The 22,683-nt window shown below is 45.7% G+C and overlaps 2 protein-coding genes across 2 annotated transcripts; one reads left to right on the top strand and one right to left on the bottom strand.

Annotated features, from left to right (window-relative positions):
• The first annotated feature begins 4,771 nt into the window (after positions 1-4,771).
• Positions 4,772-6,195, top strand: LOC101754745 (protein DOG1-like 4). The gene has a single exon (XM_004967484.2). It carries the CDS (start codon positions 4,987-4,989, stop codon positions 5,743-5,745), a length of 759 nt encoding a protein of 252 aa, XP_004967541.2. The 5' UTR covers positions 4,772-4,986; the 3' UTR covers positions 5,746-6,195.
• A 7,768-nt stretch (positions 6,196-13,963) lies between these two features.
• On the bottom strand, positions 13,964-18,591 carry LOC101754090. Its single transcript, XM_004967483.3, has 6 exons — positions 18,078-18,591; positions 17,764-17,972; positions 15,179-15,416; positions 15,012-15,097; positions 14,848-14,939; positions 13,964-14,694 (listed from the first exon to the last, which is right to left on the bottom strand). Exons 1-6 carry the CDS (start codon positions 18,333-18,335, stop codon positions 14,456-14,458), a joined length of 1,122 nt encoding a protein of 373 aa, XP_004967540.1. The 5' UTR covers positions 18,336-18,591; the 3' UTR covers positions 13,964-14,455.
• Between the last annotated feature and the right edge of the window lie 4,092 nt (positions 18,592-22,683).

Raw genomic sequence — 22,683 nt, 5'->3', positions numbered from 1 at the left:
CCACAACTGTCTAGAAAAACACACCTGATGAGGAGATGTTGGATATTCTCATCTTCTTGTCATATAATGGGCATTGAGCAAGATGTGGAAGACCATGCCGAGCCAACCGATCTGCCGTCCAATAGCGATTGTGAGACACTAGCCACATGGAGAAGCGACATTTGGGAGGGGCCCATAATTTCCATATTCGTGCATATGGCCCAAATAGTGTGGCTCCTGAAATTAAGCATCATAGGTAGATTTAGCTATGTACTATCCAGATGAAGATAATCTCCAGATATGTTTATCTGGAATTCCCTGATAAAGCTCCAGAATAGTAAGGGTATCCCATAGTTTAAGATATTCCATCAAAGCTTCAATGGATATTTCACCTGAACATCCTCCAGTCAGTACTCATTGTCAATGGCCTCGCTAACAGTATGTCTATTTGCTCTTCTTTTTGGCTCCCCTGGATACTCTTACCAGCCAACCATTTATCTTTCTAGAATAACATATTAGATCCATCCCCAATTTCAGTGAACACGGCCATCAAGAGGAGGTATTGAACCTCTTTGCTAACCTGAAGCGGCAAGCTAGCCAAGGTCTGTGAGGCTCAGATTTTTTAAGCCATGGCCATCTTGCTCATAGAGCGAAACCTAGTATTTTTAGATCAGAGATTCCCATCCCCCCAAGCTCCCAAGAGCGATGCACTTTAGGCCAAGCAATGAGAAAGTACCCTCCATTTGCTTCTTTGCGACCGCGTCACATGGTCGCGCCACACAAAAGCTCTTCTGATCTTATCAATGGCTTTGATTGCCCATGGAGGCATGTCAGTTGCCATGGCTAAAGAAATCTGCATTGCAGTGAGGACAAATTGAACCTGCACAACTCTTCCTACCCGAGTCATCGGGTGGGTTAGTGTCGTGTGCATGGGCAACCAGGGCCCTGGCGCCATGGGCCAGGCAGGCCCAATAGCAGCATGCAGGCGTGCAGGAAACCTGCAGCCCTGGCCGCACCATCCTAGGGAGTCAGGCGCACAGCAGCCCCCTCCCTTCTATCTTTAGTCTATTCAAATATTAGGAAGTCTTTGGTTTAAGTTAGGTAATAATTAGAGATTGAGTCGTAAGATGGAAGGATTCCATCCTTAGATTTCTTGGAAGTTAAGTTAGGAGTTACTATAAAACTAAATGGAGTGTAATCTATTTTGGACTACTCAGGAAAAGGTTAAACCCTACCCTACCCCCTATCTCTCCACCTCTCCCAGCGCCTCCACCCCCTCCCCCTCGAGTACTGTTCATGTGAACAGTACCCGCACGCCCCCAACTCCTCCCTGCAGGTCGGCCGGCGACCACGGGTCGACGGCAGCTCTTCTCCCCCTCACCCTCGCACCTCCTTTGGCTACAATCTACGCCGTCCACCCCAACGAACGACGCACCTGACAGTTAGCTTCCTAAGTGATAGTCCAAGGTATTTGCATGGGAATTCCAAGATTTCACATGGCAACAAGTTCTGGATAAGAGCCCCTCGGAACAAGTCTTCTTACTGCAGTACTTGTTACGGTTACTTGAAGTAGTTGAACTAGACTTTTAAAATATGTCATATTTTGAAAACCTAGTTTAATTAATTGAAATAAAGATCAGTGGAGACTTCTTTGGGAACCCGAGAATGAATACAAACAAACATTTTGTTACCAGTTCATATATATTGTTCGGAAAAAGGAAAAAAATATAATGCTCCTACTTTTGGGGTCATGTAGGAGTACTCGCTTTGGGCTTCGAACACCCTTTGCTTTTATACCGTTTGGTCTTGTATTGACAATCAATCATGGGTTTTTAATATCAGTCAGCTTCGATTTCATTGTTGCGTGATTTAATCCATGTTAGACACCCTTCTCATGTATGTCTGTGGAATAGCTTTATGATCCTTTTAGCTTTGAAAAGAAAAGGCATTCCAACCAACTTGCTCAAGTATATGTTGCTTTATGATAATGATAAGCTTTTGCTTTACATTGGTGCAAATGCAAAGACTTCAGAACCGCACAATTGGTCCTGTCATCATTATTTTAATAAACACAAGATATTTGCCAGCAGTATACAAATTACTACTATAGGCAATCACAAGAGAAAATTGGGAAAGGAGATTTCCATTTGATGTGTTGCAGCGACAGCATATTACTACGAAACTCTAAAGTGGAAAAACAATTAGTCCAAGGTTTCCCTTAGATGATGAGATGACATTGGTGCAATACAACTTTTGCAAGAATATCCTTCCCTGCGCATATGCCGTGCGTTGAAAGAAGAAAAGAAGTTGTACTATATATGTACCTTCCATTGACCATGATTATTGCATTTTTGCAAGATGTGTTAGAGAGAGCATGCATCTACATGTACTTAAGACTTAAGAGTGCTAGCTGGAGTGGGGGCCATTTTGAATGGTCATATCTGATCTGCTAGTGCTGGGAAAACGTCGAATTAATTTGTTGCAACCGATTCTTGGGTCTGTTTATAAACTACACATAACACAGGTTGCATTGCATCAACTGAAAAAATTGGCAGGCAATCAAAATTGGCACCTGTGCCAGTTGGTTCCCACCCCCCAACTTGTGGACCCGGTAGGAAAAAAAAGTAACCTAAAAAATTGTCTTCATCATCCGGTGCATCATCTTTGTATAATTTTCTTTTCATGGCTATCTAATACAATAAAAAGCAAGACATAAACTATTATCCAAAATAAATGAGTTTGTTGATGGATCCAAATCTATAAAAACATACATGACATTGCAGATACACATTAAATATGCTAAGGTGTGAATTGTCGAAGTGTCTAGTAAAATTATAAGAAAATGAAGAGACCTCTCAAATAATCTCTAGTACAATCTAGAAAGCAAGTGCATCAGATTAAATTCTAACACATCAACTATCCAAAGAATAAACCTTGGCAGAAAACAGCCTCTTAATTAGATTATCTGATTTATACGCAAAAACTTTAGCTTATTGGAAATCTTTTATGTCAATTCTTCCTAACTTATAAGTCTTGAAAAACACTAATTTCGACTACAACTAAGCAGAAGAACATATAGGTTGACAAGCCGAAAGCGGTGCGGCTGGGTAAGCAGCGTGCCAGCCGGGCATACGCCGTGCCCCACGCGGCCCGGGATAGGAGGCAGCCGCCATGGTGCAGCTGCTCGAGCGCCTCCACTGCAGCCTTGGACTGGTACCGGGCGTCCGTGGCCGTGTCCTTCGGGCAAGCTCTGTGCTTGTACACCCTCCTGGAGACTAGAGGTGAGTCGTCAGCGTTGAGGCAGGAGACGGCGACGGTGCGCTCAGGCGTCCGCGGGATTCAAAATTCCTGGTGATTTAGGGGCTTCCGATGGATGAGGAGGCGACAAGGAGGTCTGTGGAGGAAGTTCGGGCGGCAGGAATCGAGGAGTGGTGGAGTGCCGGCGACGAATTGGGCCAGCGATTAGGCTCTGTTCGTGGAGGCGAGAATGGAGAAAGGGAGGAGGAAAAGATAAGGTGGCCGGGAGTTCTGGAGGCTAGGGCGCGGTGTGGATGTGGAGGAGGTGAGACCGCGTCGCCCCTGTGGCCGCGACATCATCAGCCGCCGGCGCCGCCATTGTTGCCGGCAAGAGAGGAGAGTGTGAAGATAGAAGAAGATAAAACTCAAGTATTTTTTGAGTATATGTTCATACACGTGGAGCCATGTTGACATGCCACATCAGATTTCGAAGGGGTATGGACCTAAGTGGCACAACTTAACAAGTTTAGAGTGCCGGATTTCAATTTTACGAGTTCGTGGACCTAAGTGGCACCTTGGGACAAGTTCGAGGACCGCTGGTGTATTTAACTCTTTTCACAATCACTACATTTGTTCGGTCTACTTCCCTCGTACCGTGTATACAATACAAGTCTACGAAACTCCATGCGAGCAACATAACACACCCTAATCCGCTGGCGTGCTGCCAGTAGGTTTGGTCACGGGCAAAGTACTTCAGCACATGTAAACATTGCAACGGGAAAAATAAAGAGATCGAGAAGGAATCCTCACACGAAGAAAAGGCTTGAGTGCGCTAGCAGGCCGAGATTGGCAGCCGAGCTGCATGCAAAAGAGATTGACATAGAAACTATCAAGTTAAACACAAGACACATTTCTACTCGAGGGACCGTACAAGTAATAGTTGAAGCTAGTTGCGCAATCTAAATGAACCAGAATGAAGATTTGGCTTTAAGCCCCCAACTAATTTTATATATGTATAATAAAAATATTAAACTATCTGACGAAGTTCCGTATACTATTTCGAGTTTTCAAGCACCACTATATAAATATGAAAAAACCAGGGGAAAAGGTAACTCCAACCTACCACGAGAATATCTCCACGTGTACCTCCCAGCTTTGGTCAAAATTATCACGTGCTGACCACTGTCGCACGCGGGGAAGCAAGTCAAACCTCCGGCACAGCTACCTCCTGCTTCCCCCGTCTATCCAGTCGCCTGCGCACAGCTGTGGCTCCGTTGGTTGCTACTGGGGAGACCACCAGCCCAGCCCAGGCCCAGCGTCAGCGAGCTGGAAGACGACGCGGAACCGACCACGGCGAAGTGGCCACAGGCCACAGCCAGCTTCGTTGGCTCGTTGCCGTGCCGCCGGGGAAGTCTCCTCGCTTGCGCTTGGCCTCGTGGGCGTGCTCAGTTCCCGCTCCCCCGACAGAACAGGGGAGGTCAAGCAGTCAAGCATCCATGAGAAGCCGAGAAAAAAAGAAATACAAACGCATCGATTGACCAACTGAGTTCATCACTCGCTGGAAGTGGTGTTTCCTCAACTGGCGTCGCCGCACGCCTTCGTCAGTTCGTCTTCTTGCGCGCCATCCTCCGCCCGTACGTCTCTTCCCCGGCCTCCCCTCGCCGTTTCGCGTTTTGCCTCCGCGTCTAAGAAAGCAAATCACGCAACCGAGATCCTTAAAGGCAAAGAAACTACGCCATTTATGCCGGCCATCTTGCACGGCCCGCAAAGATGCCGCCGCCTCAGCAGCCGCGCCGGCCTCAAGGAGGCCGTCCCCGTCCTCCCACGCCGACGTCACCCATGGCGTACTCCGACGACATGGCGGAATTCTACGACACCTGGGTGGGCCGCGAGGAGCAGATCGTGGCCGACCTCACGGCCGCGCTGGCGCTGCCGCCCCGGCGCCGCCGCGACGCACTGCCGCCGCTCGTGGACGTCGCCGTCGGCCACGTCGCCGCCTACTACGAGCACAAGGCCCGCCTCGCCGACCGCGACGTGGTGGCCGCGCTCGACCCGCGCTGGCTCAACCCGCTCGAACGCACCTTCCTCTGGGCCTGGGGCTGGAAGCCCGCGCTGGTGTTCCGCTTCGTGGAGACCGGCGGTGTCGGCGTCGGCGGCATGGGTTCCACGCAGCGGCGCGCGCTCGAGGACCTCCGCGCCGCCACAGCGGCCGCGGAGCGGGAGGTGGGCCGCGAGGTGGCGGCCGTGCAGGAGTCCCTGGCGGGCCCGCGCGTGCTGGCGGCGCTGCGCCGCCAGCACGCCCCGGGAAACGGGGAGGCGGACGACGCCGTGGCCGCGGTCGGGCGCTCGCTGCGCGTGCTGCTGGGCGCGGCCGACGCGCTGCGGGAGCGCACGCTGCGCGGCGTCGTCGGCCTGCTCGCGCCGGACCAGGCGGCCGCGTTCGTGGCGGCCATGCTCAGGTTCCACCTCGCCGTCCGCCACGCCGGCCGCGACTGGGGCTCCGGCCACGGCGGCCAGCGGGGCGTCTAGTGCCAGTGGCCAATCCAACACACCCCAATGCACCAGAGCAGAACGGGAGCTGCTACGTGCATGGGGATTAAGCCGTTGATGTCAATGTCAGTGTCAGTGTCTGTGTCCGCCCAACAAAATGTTGGCAATAAGAGGAAACAGAGCCTTGCTCTTTGTCGGCGTCGTGAAACTGGTCATGTGTCTTGGTTCGTCATGACACGCTAATTGAGTGTTCATCGTGTCAAAACGGCCGTCGTCGAGTCTCGGGTTGGTCTCAAGAGTCAGTGTCCAGCGTCATCGTGTGTCAACGTCAAGGGTCAGTCATGTTCGTCGGAGCCTTCTCTTTCCATTTTTCTTCTCCTGGTCGGTTGAGTTGGTTTGCCCCAGTCTCGGGACCAACCGCGCGTACTTCCTGTGTCTGTAGCAGATTTCAGAGAATCCATCAATGGAATCGGGTGAGTTCGTGTCTAACTGTCGGTCCGATCCGATGTCTTGTTGTCGATACGAGCAAAGGCGTGGTCATTTTTACACAGATGAACTGAGCTGATTTATACCTCCTCTGAATGTACTCCGAAGCTCCATCACATCTCCTAAAGTTCAATGGCCAAGAAGTAAAGCTCGGCTGGTTCTTATCCCTGCTACAGTGCTTAGAGGAGAAAAGCGTGACCTCGAGGCGGAAACCGTTTCTCGGGCGTAAGAGAGGGAGGTGGGCAGCGGAATCGGCTCGTGGATGTATATAGGTTAGATAGGAGTATGTCTAGGCCTAGGTCTTGCTCGTCGTAGGAGTTCGACTGCGGAGCTAGGGTTTGTCGGAGGTGCGTCGCCTTCGTTTTCGTTAGCTTCTGGGCGGAAAAAAGGTGTTTGCTCCACTGCGGCTATTGTTCCTCTCGTCGGTGGTCAGTGACGGTGACATGGTGAGGTGGATTTTGCTCATACGGATGAATCGGGTAAGGCTTCTTTCTCGATTTGTCCGATGAGGTTGTTTTGGGTCCATCCGGTTGCCTGCGGATGGGACTCTGTTTCTAGGTTGCCCTCCTCAGCGGAGGTGCTGGTGCTTGTTCTGGGGAAGCTTGTGCTACGCTCTGGTTCTTCTGGGTTTGGATGCTTCACATTGCCAATGTTTGGAGTCCACCTTTCGATTTGGACAGGTGAGTTTGGTGGCTTGAAGATTTCGTGTGCAGTCTCGCGATCTCGGATCTGGTGTCGGTGCTCGATCTTGAAGAGGAAGATAAACAGTAGGGTTCTTGCTGTAATCTCCGCTTTACCTAGGGACTTTACTATAAAATTGAGATGTATTGTGCTACCTCTATTTTAATACAAGTTGCATCTCTTTCTCGAAAAAAAAAGTTCAATGGCCAAATAGATGCAAAAAAATGACTTTACAATGGCAACAAACACAAAAGCAAGAATGGCAGGTTCCGAGTTAACATCTCCACGTGTGTAGCGTTTTAGCAGTGGCTTGGGATTTGTAGTATTTTGACTTCTAAGTGGTGCAAGGTGTGTTTGTTGGAATTGCTTGGGTCGGATTCTTGTTGATTTTATTATTTTTTATTTGTTGTATTGCGGTATTGCCCAATCTAAACACTCATCTTTTTTTAATATAATTGGCAACTCTCCTATCTGGTTGTTTCAAAAAAAAGTTAACATCTCCATTTACTCTTCATTTCCCTATTGTTTCTTTCTTTTCACATGGACATGTATTGAAATTATGTGGTTGTTCAGTGCTCACCCAAAGTAACAATACAAAACTGATTCGCACCTGGAGCAATCGTAAAAGAGTACAATGACTAAAGAACATTATGTTTATCAAACCGATATGAGAATTTTCAATTGATGGGGTCATGCAAAGCTTCTATTTATCGTAAAAAGACCGTGCAAAACAGAGTAGCCACTCTGTTCTCCATCTTTCAGCACAAAACAGAGTACCCACTCTGTTTTCATCTTTAGGCACAGACTTGTCATCTACAGCTAGAAAGAAGTTGCATCTCCATTGTGTTCCAAATAAAGCTGTGTATCAGAATAAACATTTGAACGGACTCAAATCTTCCCTCTTGTGACTTCTGCTTGTCTCTCATCGATTGGACTAACTCCATATCATCAGGCATCAGAGCATCAGTAAAGTAATGTGCTACCGCCTATCGTTCTTTTCCAGGGAATCATGTCACTTGAGCTAATCATTCTTCTCTTTTTTGTGAGAGTACCCCCACACAGTTAGCGAAGCATTGGAAGCGTCATTTCTTTTATATCTTGGACTAAGATTCTTAGTACACATTAGCGTTCAAATCGAAAATATGAATACGTAAAAGTGCTCTCCAAAAGAGCATAATTCCATTGTAAGTTAGCATTGCCAATCCACTGTTCTCACTACATTTCATGATGAAATCTAGACTTTTTCACGCTGGCATCCCTCTATACAAAAAGAAATAAAGGTGACGTAGTGCCCTCGTGTGTTTGCCCCCATTCGCACATCCGATTTTGGTTGTCATCACTATTCACCTGATTCATGATTGGAGCTTTTGTTTGCTACTCCATTCGTTTCAAATTGTAGGTTATTTTACCTTTTCTAGGTTAATAGATATTATTATGCATCTAGGTATAAACTATATCTAGGTGTATAACTTATGCACATAGAAATATCAAAATGACCTACAATTTGGGACGGAGGAAGTACATGACTTTAGGCAGAGGTTAGGCCTAGGTACCCTTGCATTTGCATTTTCCTTTTGAGTAACAGTAACTTGTGCAAGGTAATTGAGCACTTTTTACTGCTACTTATTTCTTTTGATTGGACTTCATACCCCCCCCCCCCCCCCCCCACCCACCCAACAAAGACAGGCCAGTGTGAGCAGGGTTAGGGTCGGGAGAAGGGAAAGGGGAGAGCAAGCGATAAGGGCTACAATTGCAATGGTGTGAGGAGACCCCACCATGGCTAGGTGACGATGGTGTGGGTACAAAGAGCATGTGAAAGAAGGTAGAGCTTGTACAAGGTGTCTAACTTGTTGGTTGGATGGATAAATTTCCAGTGTGAGGCGCCTGAGAAATATTACGGTGCTTTCTAGATGGACAGAAAAAAGGAATTCATTGTAAACTTTTACAATCCCTTATTCACCATTGATGGACCAGTGCCATAAATTTTGCTGACATTGGCAAATTACAGATAAGCAAAATTGCATTGGCAGAAAGAAAGTTGTAAAGGAAAAAAAAAAGATGTCCGTTGCAATGGACTGATCCTTAATTTTTTTTAAAAAAAAAAGAACTCTCATGATGGCATATCCGAAGAAACCACTATGATCACGGATTTTCCATAGCTCAAATTCATAATAGTCAAGGAAAAAGAGAAATCAGTTACAGAGAAGGAACAAAATCAAGTTTTGCGACTGTATAATAATTATGTGTGTGATGGTGAGGCGGGACATGGTGACTTCAGGCGTCAGCCATGGCGCTGGCCCCTAATCACTGACCTTCTTCGCATCTAATCCACCTCTCCGGCGTCCCCCATGGATCTCTCCTTGCTTGATCCCTCTCCAGGTCAAGCCTTTTTCTCCAAGGTACGCTCACTCCTCGGCGCTCCGGTTGTCTCCCCCTCGTCGGAGGATGCTTGAAGTTTCTGGTTGTTGGCCTCCTTTAGCCGATATCGTTTTTGTCTCAATGATGAATCTGTTGAGGGCCATTCTTGAATCTGTCTTGGGAGGAGTTGCCGGTGTTTTTTCAGTGGTGGAAGTGGAAGATCGCATTTTCAAATTTACAGTTCTGGATCGACATGTGGGTCTATTGGTTTAGGGTTTGAAATCCCATGCCTGTGCCTCTTTCAAGCTTTTCTTTCACCTCTGGAATGAATCTGACCTTTCGCGTGCTAAAATCTCAAGAACTCTGGATCAAAGCCCATCTATGACTGGATTCCTGCTCGTTCTAAAAAATCTAACTGGGAACCCCTAGGCACAAGGCTGAGCGCAGTCATCAGTCAATTCTAGCCGAGGGATTTTTCAAGCGTTCATTTGTGGGTTTTAATCAGGCAGGATTGACAGTTTGCAAGCCCCATCAAGCCAAATCGGTTTTCTCACGCTTGAATTTCAGCTCAGTTCCTGATCTGAATCTCATTCCTAACATGCAGTCATGTTCTTTGCTGCATGCTTCGAGCGCCATCAAGGGTGCCTAACCCGGTGAATCACCGCAACTTTCCTTTTCGCGGCCAGTTTCGAATTCGAACTTGTGGGCCTCCATCCTAACAGGAGCTAATGCCATTCCGGTCCGACATATCCCGGGCCGTTCTTCTTTGCGTGGCCCATCATCTGGCACTGCGGCTCCTCCCCTGGGCCGGCTCCATTGTGTTCGCTGTCTTTCCAATACCCACTCAAGGCCCGCCTGCCGGAATAGAGTTCACTGCTTCTCCTTTTTTACACCTAGGACATGTTGCCATGTATTGTTGATTCCCGCCTCGATTTCTAGGACTTGCTAAGGGTAGTATCTTCTCTTCCCAAATTTGTCCAGCTGCTTGGGGCAATCTGGATGTCAACTCCTGGTTTCATCAACCCAAGCCCATGAAAGCTGGGCTCGAGTCGGATGGTCCTTAGGCGTTTGTGTCTCTTGGGCGTTTTTCTCAGGTGCACCTACGTAACGAGGTGGCTGGCATTTCATCTTCAATCCCTGGGCAAGAAACAACTATTCCTTTCTTGATGCTGGCACCTCGCCCCACCTCATCCCCTCCGACGAGTGAGCCTTTAGCTTGCGATCCCCTCTCGCTTGACCTCGTGCTTGGTCAGCCGCCACCGGCCACCGCCTTTGACGTCAATCACCCGCCGCCTCGCTCCCCCAATCCGCAGGCCTCTCGCCAGAAAACCCCAGTGGTGCTACAGTTACTGCTACAGTCCCTCCGCCGCCGCCACCGTTCTCATCCACAGGAGAGCTTGACATAGAGTATCATTTTGTTGACCCGACGCCCTTTATCCCCCATGGCTTCAACCAGGTGATGGTCCCTGGTCGCAAGCCAATGACGCGGGTGGTTCTTGGCAGGCCTGCCCGCCGCAATCCGGATTTGGCAATCGTCACTATTGATCCGCTCCCGCTCCACCAGGTATCTTTCAACGGAATCCGCAATGTCCTTACTGAGTTCCTTTGCGATCACATGCGCATTGGTTTTAGCTCCATCCAGCCATGTCCGTTTGGCCAAGCATATGTGCGTTTCAACTTTTATCATGACAGAGATCAGCTCATTCAAAATAGCCCACATGATTATGGAGATGTTCGTATTTCTTTTGTTGAGCATGATAAAGGGTCGGATCATAGAGCTGTTAAACTTAATTATGAGGTTTGGTTAATGTTGCTCGGATTCAGTGTTGATTATTGGTCAGAACAGCATGTGCATAGAATTTTGGGGGATCATGGGCAGCTCATTGCCTAGGAAGAGGATCCTAATCACATTGCTAGGGTCCTGATTAAAGCCAGAGTTGTCACTCTAGAAGAAATTCCATGGTTTGTTGTGGGCACGGATGGACTGGCCTTTGATGGTGACTCTTGGACTATTCAAACTGAGATCATTCAGACTAGGATGCTTGGTGCTTTTGCAGTTGACGAGGATCAGCCTCCAGGTCCAGATGACATTCAACCACAAATTTTTGACTTCTTTGGTTTTGGTCAACCGGGACAGGGGCATGCTAATCAAAGCCCTAATCACCAAAATGATGTTCAGAATGTCGATGGGCCTAATCATACTAAGAAGTTGAATTGATTTGGCTTGACTACAATCCAAACACAACGTTACCAACGTTTTAGTATTGCCCATGATTCGGTCATGACCAAAATTTGGTAGGGCAAGATGGGGCATAAACCAAACATGCCTTTTCCCATCCATTTCCGCCGGTACTTTCATTCCATTTGGGGGCACCCCTATGACAATACTGGTTAGACAAACACTCTTGGCTTCTTTAGGTTCCAACTAATTTAAACAATTAGTAATAATGGTTGCAGATATATTCTTGGTGCGTATGGCACCATTTTTCTGTCGTCCAATGCAGAACTTGAAGCACTAGATTTTCTGTAAATGAAAAAGTGCAGGAAAGAGCAAAGAATAAAGGTAGAGAAGTACTCTAAACTTGTTAAGAATAGGGGATGGGGTAGAAGGGGATCTTGCGTGTATACAAACACTCGACATCGACAGCACAGAGTAGGCTTGGCTTCGAACAGTGACAAGCAGGGCGTAAAATTTTTGTTCGTACACTTACATGAGCTCTTGGCTTGTTACAACTAATGATCTAAGTAGCCAACTCATCTTGGAATAGATTACAAGTCTATCATGGAATTATCCTACTACATGCTTTCGATATTGCATGATACTGTCCATCATTTTGTTTGTAAAGTACATGTGCTTGGGGTTGAGATGGTATTGAACAAAATGTTCCATTTTCAGACCAAACAAATGGATGAGTGTTGCATTCAGGATCTGACGGAAACATGATTCGATCAGGAACTTTTATTCTAAAAGATCCTTGCCTCCTGTATAATTCATGCAAATGATTGTCGAATTCTTGGTCAGTCCCAGTGAAGTCATTAGTGGGTTAGCCCCACAAATGCTACCTACCGGCGCCGTTGCCACTTCCATGTGTCATTCCCAAATACAGTAATACACTCTACAAATTACTGCAATCAAACCTCAAATGCTATGCTGACGGCAGGATGTTTCTGGTTCAAATTTCTGATTCCCACTACACTGCTGATGCTAGCACCACCTTAAGCTGCAAGACTCAAACATCGTATCCTTCCACAGTGTGTCACTCGCTATCTCAAGCTTGCCTATATAAGGCATCCATGGCACACACGTTCTAAGCCATCACCTTGTCTCGATCAGTCTCAGCACTGAACACATAAACACTTCCCTCCCGTCCTTCCCCAGACCTCATTTCACGACAGGCATTAGCTAGGCAAGCAATGGCAGGCGGGTACCTCACCGGAGCTCTCCTCCCCATTCTCCTGGTCGTGCAGCTCTTGGCCGCGCAAGCGCTCGCGCGACACACGCCTGCGGCAGGCGCCGGCGGTGCCCCGGCCGTGGAGATCATGTATAACCCACCCACAAACGATGGTCCTAGCCCTGCCACCGGCCACGGGAACCAACCGTCGCCCCGCACGGCTCAAGATGGCGCGCCCAATGGCGAAACCAGCGTCACCGCCGCGGCAGAGACCCACGCCGCGTTCAGCTCGAGCCCTTGCCACTGCGACCGCGGCCACCCACCGGCGACGGCATCTGGCGTTGGCAAGGCCTCAGGCGTCCGTTCCTGAAGCCAAGCCGCTGCCGTGTGTGTCAGCCGGGCCAGTGGTGCTATATTGCGGTGTGCTTTTGTTTTGTGCCAGCTCCTTTCTCGCTCTCTTTTCGTGCATGCTTGTTTCAGCTTCTCAGTTTCAGGTGCAACGTTGCCAAGTAGCAAGCAGTCTGGGTATCTGTTCTCTGTTGGAGAGTGTATCTTCCTGTGTAAATCGTTGTTCAGCAATAAGTAATGACCCAAATAGAATCTTGAAATGTGGTGTGCCCGTATCTGCTTGTTTTTTTTTAAGCCACACAAACACACACTACAGCCACACACGCCCGGTGGGCACGCTAGACCTACAAACTATACACACTACAGTACAGTATAGTATCCGCTTGTTTCTGATGGCTGGCACAGCAACGTGTCTGTGTTCACTCATGTTCCTCAAATACAACAAATACTCACCGAATATTCTGGAAATATTGTTCTTGGCATCACTTACCAGTAGCCGGTAAAATCTGAAAATTCCTACATATAGAAGCCACGACAGGGCTCCCTGATCATCTTATCTATGCATTGATGTGGACAACTGGACATCAATTCACCCTTTTGAACTAGTATCATGTCATATTGGAGATGTCACTTCAATTAACTACTTAAAATCACAAATGTAAGCCCATCTGGGCTAATCCAAAACCAGATTTTAGATATGAGTCTATGACCATCTGGGCTAATCACTATGAGTCTATGACATCAGTATCTAAAATTTTAGATATTTCTATAACGATTGGCAATACAAGATTAGCATAATTGGATTCAACATGACAAATGCTTTCATAATATATAACTATTATCATTTAAGATAATACATTTCTATGAATATTGCTAATCAAAGTGTCATATTAGAGACTGCATCAATGTCCTAAATAGTGGGCTTATATTCGTGGCCTGATGAAGTATATTTTTGTCCAGCAACACCAACATTTGCAACTGTTTTCAAGCAATAAGCACAGAAAATGAAAATAGTATCTGTATAATCTATCAAGTACATATATGATTGTAGTTCCCGCACTCAGAGAAATATATAGGTTACAACATATAGAACCCAATGAGGGAAATTAAAAAAATAATTTATCGCCATCATCAATATATCCAAGAACCACCTCTGAAGCAAAACCAATGTACATCACTCCACCACTCCAATCACCACCTACCTAGCTCAGCTGCACAGCATCCACCCTTATTTGCTACTGAAAACGATTTAGGTGATCTATGTCTAACTAGTTCCTACAGCACAACAGCAAAACAACCACCACCTAATCCTGACCTAGATATCAATACCGGGCTATAACATAAACGAAGCCCCACAAATGATAATACTCAAAGGATATTGATATTTGTGCTTGTGGACTATATAGCTATAATGCAAGTTCATAGATTAACTAATGGCATCTGAGCGGTGGTATTCAGGCGATAGCATGGATCAAGTTCCAATTTTAGTGTGAGAGGAAGAAGCGGTAATCTGGATGATCTACTTGCCGCTGGCAAAGCCAGTCATCAGCAGCTTTCAGAAGAGATGTAGTTAACTGCTGTTCATGGTGCTGATTTGACATCCACATGGAACCATGTAGTTTGTAAGAAGCTAGACCAATCAGAGGCAGTGTGATCTTCCCAGGAACATCAGCAATTTTATTGTTATGGAAGTTATTTGTCTCAGGACGCCCAGTTAACATACCTGTCCATGTTGCATCTCAATTAGCAGATGATTCAGAATTGCAATTCTTCATGTTTACAGTTTCTTTTGATACGCAACTAGACATCTAATTTGGACAGGGCAGCGAATGCTAGTTAGTATCATTTTGCACAAAGAAGAAACAAGAGAGCTCACCATCTAGTGCTGTTGACAATGAATGGAATGTTAAGAAGCAAGCATCTAGATCTTGTAGCGTGGGTCCTGTTGGTATCCGGTATATGGGATACCTGCACAACTTCCATTGCTTAATACAGAGATGTAAGTAATGAGTCAATAGCTAAACGAGTTAAAGGAATTACCAGGCTACAGAAATCCAACTGGATGGCAGAAGATCACAACTCTTGTATGTCGTTAGATCAGGAAACGTACGTGCAAATACTGAAATCTGTAGGTATTAATAAAAGAACAACTGTCATCTAGGTTACAAATACAACATTTGGTTGGGCAAGAACCACAAAAGGCATACCATATCTGCTAAAGGTTGTCTTCCATATGGTGCATCATGCTCCACATATTGGAAAATAGGGGATGATTCCTGGTTTCTGGAATCACTGTCATCACTGGAAAAATCTTCTTGATCGGTGCAAATATTTTCTGCTAAGCACTGGGTTGTTATTCCAATGGACCTTTCATTATCACTCACACTGCTTACATCACTACTTGTGTCTGGAGAACTGCCATCATCACTGTCTTCATTAAATCGTCTGCAGTTGAAAACAAAAAGGAATAAAAGATCATCATTGTATAGGGAAAGTTGATCAGAAGAGTACACAATAATTGTACTAATTAATGCATCACAGAAGAAATAGCACAAAATGTTTCTAAGCTTGACAGAAAATAAAACACAAGCGAGCTTTCTAATCTATTGATTCACTGGTAACTAGTTATCTTTCGATCTAAACAAATCAGTTTCTGTTGTCTAGAGTTGTGGGTGCACGACTCCACCCACCAAGGTTTAAATTTTAAATCCTAGTGCTCACGTTTTAAAAGAGAGAAAAAATGTCCACGTCCATCCTTGGTTTGTTGCAAAGGCCAGAGATTACCTCCATTATCTACAAGAAGATAAATGCTATCGTAATAAAAAATGCAAAATAATTATGAATCAGAGGCTTTTGTTCCCGAAAAACAAATCAGAGACTTCTGGGAAAACTGTGTTTTATAAGTTTCGAAAAAAATTTCAGGGAAGTCTGGCTGCCTCAAGACATAAAATTTCATCTTTGAGGGAAGCCAGCCAAAGATTTATCATCCAAGTTGAAGCCTGCAGGAGCAGTAACTAAATAACAAGCAGTGCAGTAACACAATCATTCTTTCTGTGTTCAAACAATTCTGACAGCCTATTTTTGAATCAATACCACAGATGAAATTATTGTCATATAATTTTTCTAAGAAATATAAAAGAATAGAATGAAAGAAATGGTATCATTATAGGAAAATATATATTGTTTGCAATACTTCAGAACAGATGGCATTAACTTAGAATGCTTTTTATGGAAATGTGATGTAATTACAAGTAGTGGGAGCAATCCTTTGAGGTGTAGGAGCAGCTTTCATGGCCACTTCCTTGTGCTAGTTCAGGGCTTTGCTAGGTTTGTTGATAGCTTAAATTCCAGCTCTCAGAAGTCGGTCAGAGTTGTTCTGAACTATGGTATTAGGCAACTTGAGCATGAAGTACAGTTAACCTTTGGTTTAATACTATTACCATTAGTGACGTGAATCACAATCTGACTGGTAAAACCAATGATTGGGCCGATACACCGTTCATCTGATCAGTCCACTCACAATCCTGGTGTCTAAAACTAAGCTGACAACCTTGGACAAGTTACCCTGACTGAATTATTACTTGTCATTTTGAGAAATAAAAAAGGGGGTGTTGTTCTGAAGAAAAAAGAATCTAATTTGTTCAACAAAATATGCACTCAGATGCCTAATCAAGTCTAACTATGATAGTGTGAACATCCAGCTGGGGCTGTTTGATTTGCACCCAAATCTGTCACCAAGTAGCAAAGCCAAAATATGGAATGCAAATTGAAGTCATCAATTTAGTTGCCTTAATTTTGGCCAACTTTGTCCATCGAATTGAACCTAGGTAGCCAAAGGGAGAGGCGCCATGCCACATTTTTTAACCCAACCAAATGGTAGCCAAAATGGTCAATGGTACCAAATTTTAGCTTGACTAGCTTGGGCAAACCAAACACGACATAATACAGAAGCTCATGCAGCATTAAAGTATGAGAGCTTACTTAATCTGAAAAAAATGGAGTGTACTTTGTTCAGATGCCTAACCAAGACTAACTACAGCAACATGGAAAATATTCAGACAGGTTTTTGAAATGAACTGCAGAGAAAGTCCACACCAAGTAGTGCTGCAAGATTAAAGGTAAAATCAGACACATTGTCAGATACCAGGAAATGGTCACTATGATATTTAAGGAAGACCCTCATCAACAATTGAAATATGTAAAATATTGGCAAAGAGATTATGGTTCAAGAAGAGCACCTCGACCAGCTTAATCATGAACATGTCATGATAACATGCATCCATTAGTTCCATACAACTAGCAAGACCATGAGGCAGAAGCTCATGCGAAACTACAAGAAGTCAAGAACTTTCTTCATTTTTGTTTCCTTTCTTTGTGTATTTGATTTAATGATGAATTCAATTATGACACCAAAAAGCATTAAATTAGCACAACTCATGAGCTGCTCATTAGCAGCCAGACGCTGCACCTCAGCATTTTCCCCGTATTGACCTGGGTTCAGCATATCTGGAAAACATACAAAAGACTGGTAAAAACCCTTCAAATACGTTTTGCCTAACATATCCACAGAATAACAGACCAGAGTAAGTCATTGTCCACAATGCCATCCCATTCAATTCAACGTTGGTACCCGCAAATTACATCAAGTAAATATTCCCTCTTAAGGCGAATTCATCGAATGATCTCAGAGCATACAAGAGCAAAAGGAGCAGAAACCACCAATATCACACGGAGCCTGACCAATTAAACGACGGTAACATCCCAACAGAAGAGTGCGGCCGTTATACTATACCTCTTGCTTGACGGCCGCGAGCCATAGAGCTGGATAGCCGAGAGGAAGGGCACGTAGTACTGCACGACGCCGTCCGTGCCATTGAGCAGCAGCGGCACGCCGGCGCCGTACGCGCTCCACTCCCCGAACGCGTCCCACAGATCCGCGAGCTCGTAGTACGGCGCGCCCCCGTGTCCGTCCGCGCCTGCGCCCCTCCCTCGCGTGCCCGCCTGCAAGCGCACGGAAAACAGCCCAACCGGACCCCCTTCAGTCAGTCGTCGAACGCCAAGGCACGAGCGGCGAGCAGGCGACAGGCGCTGGAGGAGAGGATGCACCCGGGGATGGCGCCGTGCGGGCACGCGGACGGCGGTGGAGGCGATGAAGCTCTCGAGATTATTCGCCGCCGTCGCCGTCTCCAGCGCCGGCGAAGGGGGAGGATCTCGCCGGAGCTCCGGCGTCGGCTTCGCCGGCTCCTCGACTGCCGCCGCAGTCAGCGGCGGGTGCTGTTTCTGCTGCTTGTCGAGGAGGTGGCGGCGGGCTGGGGGGCAGTAGAAGCGGTCGGCGGCGCGGGAAGCAACGCCGGGGACGGACATGGCGGTGGCGCGCCTCGGTGCCGCCGGCCGCAAAAGGAGCCGGTGTGGAGCGGCCTCGGGATTAGGGTTTCTCGGTGCGGGGCCGCTGGACGCGAGCGTGGAGAGCTGAGGGGGGAGGTGGCGGCGTGGCCTGGTGGGCGGATGGGCGAGGAGGGAGCGAGGGAGCGCGGACAGGGGGGAGGGAGGCAAAGGCTGCGGCGCTTTGCTTTGCTTTGCTCGTGGTGCCGGGGGGAGTGGGAGCGTGCGAATAAAAAACTCCCCCCACGGGGAAGAGGGGAAGATGGGGATAGGCCAGGGCGCGCTGGCGACTGGCGGCAACAGTCGGTATTAATTAAAAAGGTTTGCAACTTTTTTTTCCTTTCATCGATATGGTCTGGAGCCGGAGGAACCGATTTTTTTTTCTCCGCCTTCTCCGTATAAAATGGTTCGGGCTCCTCCAGTACTTCATAGACGGAGTCGTTTTTGACCAAATAGTCTATTTGGTAGAACTTCAGCTGAAGCCGCAGAAGATAGAGTATACCAAACTGACCCTTACTAAATTTCTATATTTTCTTAGCTTATTACAAGTCCGATGGAAATTCCTGTTCTCCACGTTACAAACGAGGCTAAAAGGGCGGTGCCGTTTCAAAAAAAAAAATTCTTCCTTTTGGAGTTCAATATTTTTGACATAGGAGTTGAAGTGTTGAACCATGTGGCTTCGGGTCACTTCTTATTTACGTGCACCGCGAGAGTACCGTAAGTGCAGTGTTCGAAGAGTTTGTTCACCAAAATGGACCAGAGTTTCTTGAGAAAACATGTATCTTTGAAGCATGAGTTCATGGTTATATCGGGGGACAGTATGCTCCTGATTGTTGAACTACAAAGAACTATGTGATTTTTATGATACAATAGTATGAGAAATTTTATGATTATATAGAAATGAGCATACTCGAGTAGTGGAGTTCCAGCTTAAGTAAGTCTAGTGGTACTATTTACCAACCGAGAAGCTCTCAGCATTGTGTCAAGGGTGTTTGTGTGCAATCACAAGAGTGAGCGCGCATATGTTCACGTGAGTATCTGTTTTGTTATGTATTTCTTAAAAAATGGAAAATAAATTTAATAGCACTGCAATACGTTTCATAAGGAAAAAAAATATGAAGTATTCCATCCTCAGCTTAATTAAAACAGTGAATTAGTGTCACATTGCTGGTAATAGAAACCAAACAAAGCCTAGACTTCTAAAAGTGAAATTCTTAGTATTGATATATATCTAAATGAAAATTCTATTACACACTCTAAAAGTTCTCATCCATAAATTTGTTTTGAGCGAAATGCAACAAGGGTTATTAAATTTATTTTTGGATTCTCACTTTAGGTCTATAAACTCTTATTAGTCATGCATATAGTTTTTTCGATCCACATCACTTACCGCAATTCTAGGCCATGTTAAACCTGAAATCATTAGCAATTAGATGGATTCTGAAAATAAATCCCACGGAGGAAAACATTGCAACCCCAAATCAATGTTTTCAACATCTTTCTAACCACGCAGCACGCACCCATCGTTTTCTCGTAGTGGACATGATCCAGACGGTAAAGCCCGTGTAACTTTCAATTCAAATTTCCTTGGCAGGCATCCACACGCTACTCAGAAAGTCGGTCGGGATCCGAAGAAAACTGCTGTAAGCCGATGCGAACCCAACACCAGTAGCATCTAAACCTGGAGCAGGAAACAGAATTCAGAGGGCAATTAAATAGGAAATACGTAGAGGCCAACAACAACCAACTAAATTGACCAACCAATGCTACGTCGGATAACCATCGATGCCGCGTGAAGGAACGAACGAGAGGTCATCCGGCTTCACATTGGTGATGTATTGTACTGTACTATTCAGATGGACCTGCAATTCCCGATCGAGACGACGTGTCGTGCATGGCAGAATGGCAGCCGGCTGGTCTAATTAATCAGGAGCAGTAATCTCTTGCTTTTGCTGCATTATTGTGGAGTACTGGCAGATGATGTGGATGTGATCAACTGATCATGTCACGTGGAGATATATTCCGAGTAAGGCATACAGAACAATGAAGGCTCAGCATACAAATGGTTATGGAAATGCAGTTGTTAAGTAAAATATAAAGTCTTTTTTTCTTCTTCCGAAAAACAGGCTTAATACAATATGCAACTATCCTATTACACATGTGTACTGTGTCAGAATAATATAGAGGAATCTGTCTTGCATCTGTTTCTATACTGCCCCTTCTACAAACAGTATTGGAATTTGATTGGTCTGCAGGTTGATGACAATATGACTAGATATCAAACTCTGAAATCCTTCAATTAGCACAACCCTTCTTCATGGAGGTAATAGTCATCATGTCCTAGAGTATATGGACAACAAGAAATGATTTAATCTTTGAAGATCAAGCAGCCACAATACAAACATGTAAAGAAATTTTCAGAAAGAAATTCTCCAGAGTTTTATACAAGGCAAAAGGTAAAATACCATCGGCTCATGGTTACAGTTTGTTTTGTAATTTTTGTTTTTTTCCTTCTTGTTCTTGATTCTGATGTAAAAACTTTTTTTTTCTTTTAATATATAACCAATAGGGAACCTACCCCTCCTGTACCATTAAAAAAAGAACTTCTGAAAGCCTTGCCTCGGTCTCCTTTGACGCTTTCCAACACGCTGTAAACGCTCTTATTCTGAATTGATTAGTTCCGAAACGTTGTGTTGTGGTCTGATTATAAATAATTATACTACTCCTGCAATGTTTTCGTTGCGGGGGCACGTGACATCTCATCTCTGCAAATCTAATCCATGGCGGTATGGCGTGTTCTGTTCTGCTGTCTCGTTGTCTCCCTCTTGTCACTCAAGCTAGCAGTTCGTATTGTACCGTGTGTGCCACTGGAAACCGTCGCCCACCCACAACGTGTGTGGCAGTTTTATCGTGTCCTTTGGCCAACCAAAAGGATACGATAATTTGGGGGCGGCTGACACGGCCCATGGGGTTGTAGGACCGACTGAACTGAACCCGGCCACTAGCTGATAAAGGGCTAAACAGAAACGCGGATGCAGATGGCCAGATGGGTGTTGGCTATCGCGATCGCTCGCACGGTTGCACCCAACGCAACAGCTCATCAATGCTTTAGGTTAGTGCATGTACCCCCCAAAATGGACACTTGGGCAGTCCATCGTCCACGCCCATAAATTACAATAATCTCTGGGTATATCAGGTCAGGATCACAAACTTGTGCGGCAATTTCAGGTTCCAATCAGGCTAGCTTGGCGTAAAAAATTCATCAGTGTAGTTCTTTCAGTCTAACCGGAGCTTTCTCCAAGGCTTTCTTGCTTTTGTTTGGTTAATTTCCACCACCTTATGCAAGAAAGCTCCGGTTTGCAAACCAATTAAAAGCAGCAAGGGCAAGCACGTCAGAGTCTTGTGGGGATACGTGGCAATTTCACATGGGTGGACGGAATATTCAGTGCACAGACAAATGGTCGGCAATGGCCGAGCCTTGGATAAAGCTGCCAACTTGTGCAGCCAAGTTGACTATCATTCACAAGATAAAAGGTGCAAGGATAACTGGAATTTTGGCATCTCAGTGCTTTTACCAAGGAGCCATATTATTCGCCCTCTCCATATCGAATAGGACCGGTAATTGTGGAACTTTGAATATTTGGTCCATCTTTTTGTAGATGCTCCACTCAGTCATCTACTGCTGGTATATGCTTTTTCACTGATGTCACCTCTGCAGTTGCTTCTAGAGCGGCTTTCCTGTGTTACTCACCGTATGTTCCTAAATATAGGACGCTTTTTATTTGAATATCGACGTGATTTTTCTAAATGTAGTTTTCACAACTGTCTTCATTAAATTAGACCATTAAGGTGCTACGTCCCGACATCTGCATAACTATTTAGCATGCAAAATGACAGGATGTCAAATATCATGTCATGGCAAACTACACAACACATAACTTGATCTGCAGTTATGGGCCTAATATGGCAATACTTGGATCACGAGAAAAGTTGTCTAAAAAAACGCCGCCAACAAGCAAACAGTGTATGCGCGCACCATCACGGCCATAGTTCAAACAGTAAAGTATAAACCATAGGTTTTCATATATGAATTATTCAAACCAGTCCATTCAACAAGGCCATTGCTAGGTGCAACTAATGTCAGACCTAGAGATTTCTTCCTGAAGACGAGTAATCGGTACCACTAAATCCAAATCCCTTTGTGCTGTGTCCCCTTCTTTCTACGGCAATGCCGCCGTACCACCCAATCTTGACCAACTACGACCGGCAATGAACTTCATGACCTGGAACCTTTAGACGTTCCACTCCGCAATGACCATGTCACCAAGTA

This window comes from Setaria italica, chromosome V, assembly GCF_000263155.2.
Source record: "Setaria italica strain Yugu1 chromosome V, Setaria_italica_v2.0, whole genome shotgun sequence".
Classification (NCBI taxonomy): domain Eukaryota; kingdom Viridiplantae; phylum Streptophyta; class Magnoliopsida; order Poales; family Poaceae; genus Setaria; species Setaria italica.
The sequence above is the reverse complement of the archived record's forward strand: the minus strand, read 5'-3'. Positions and strand labels throughout refer to the sequence as shown.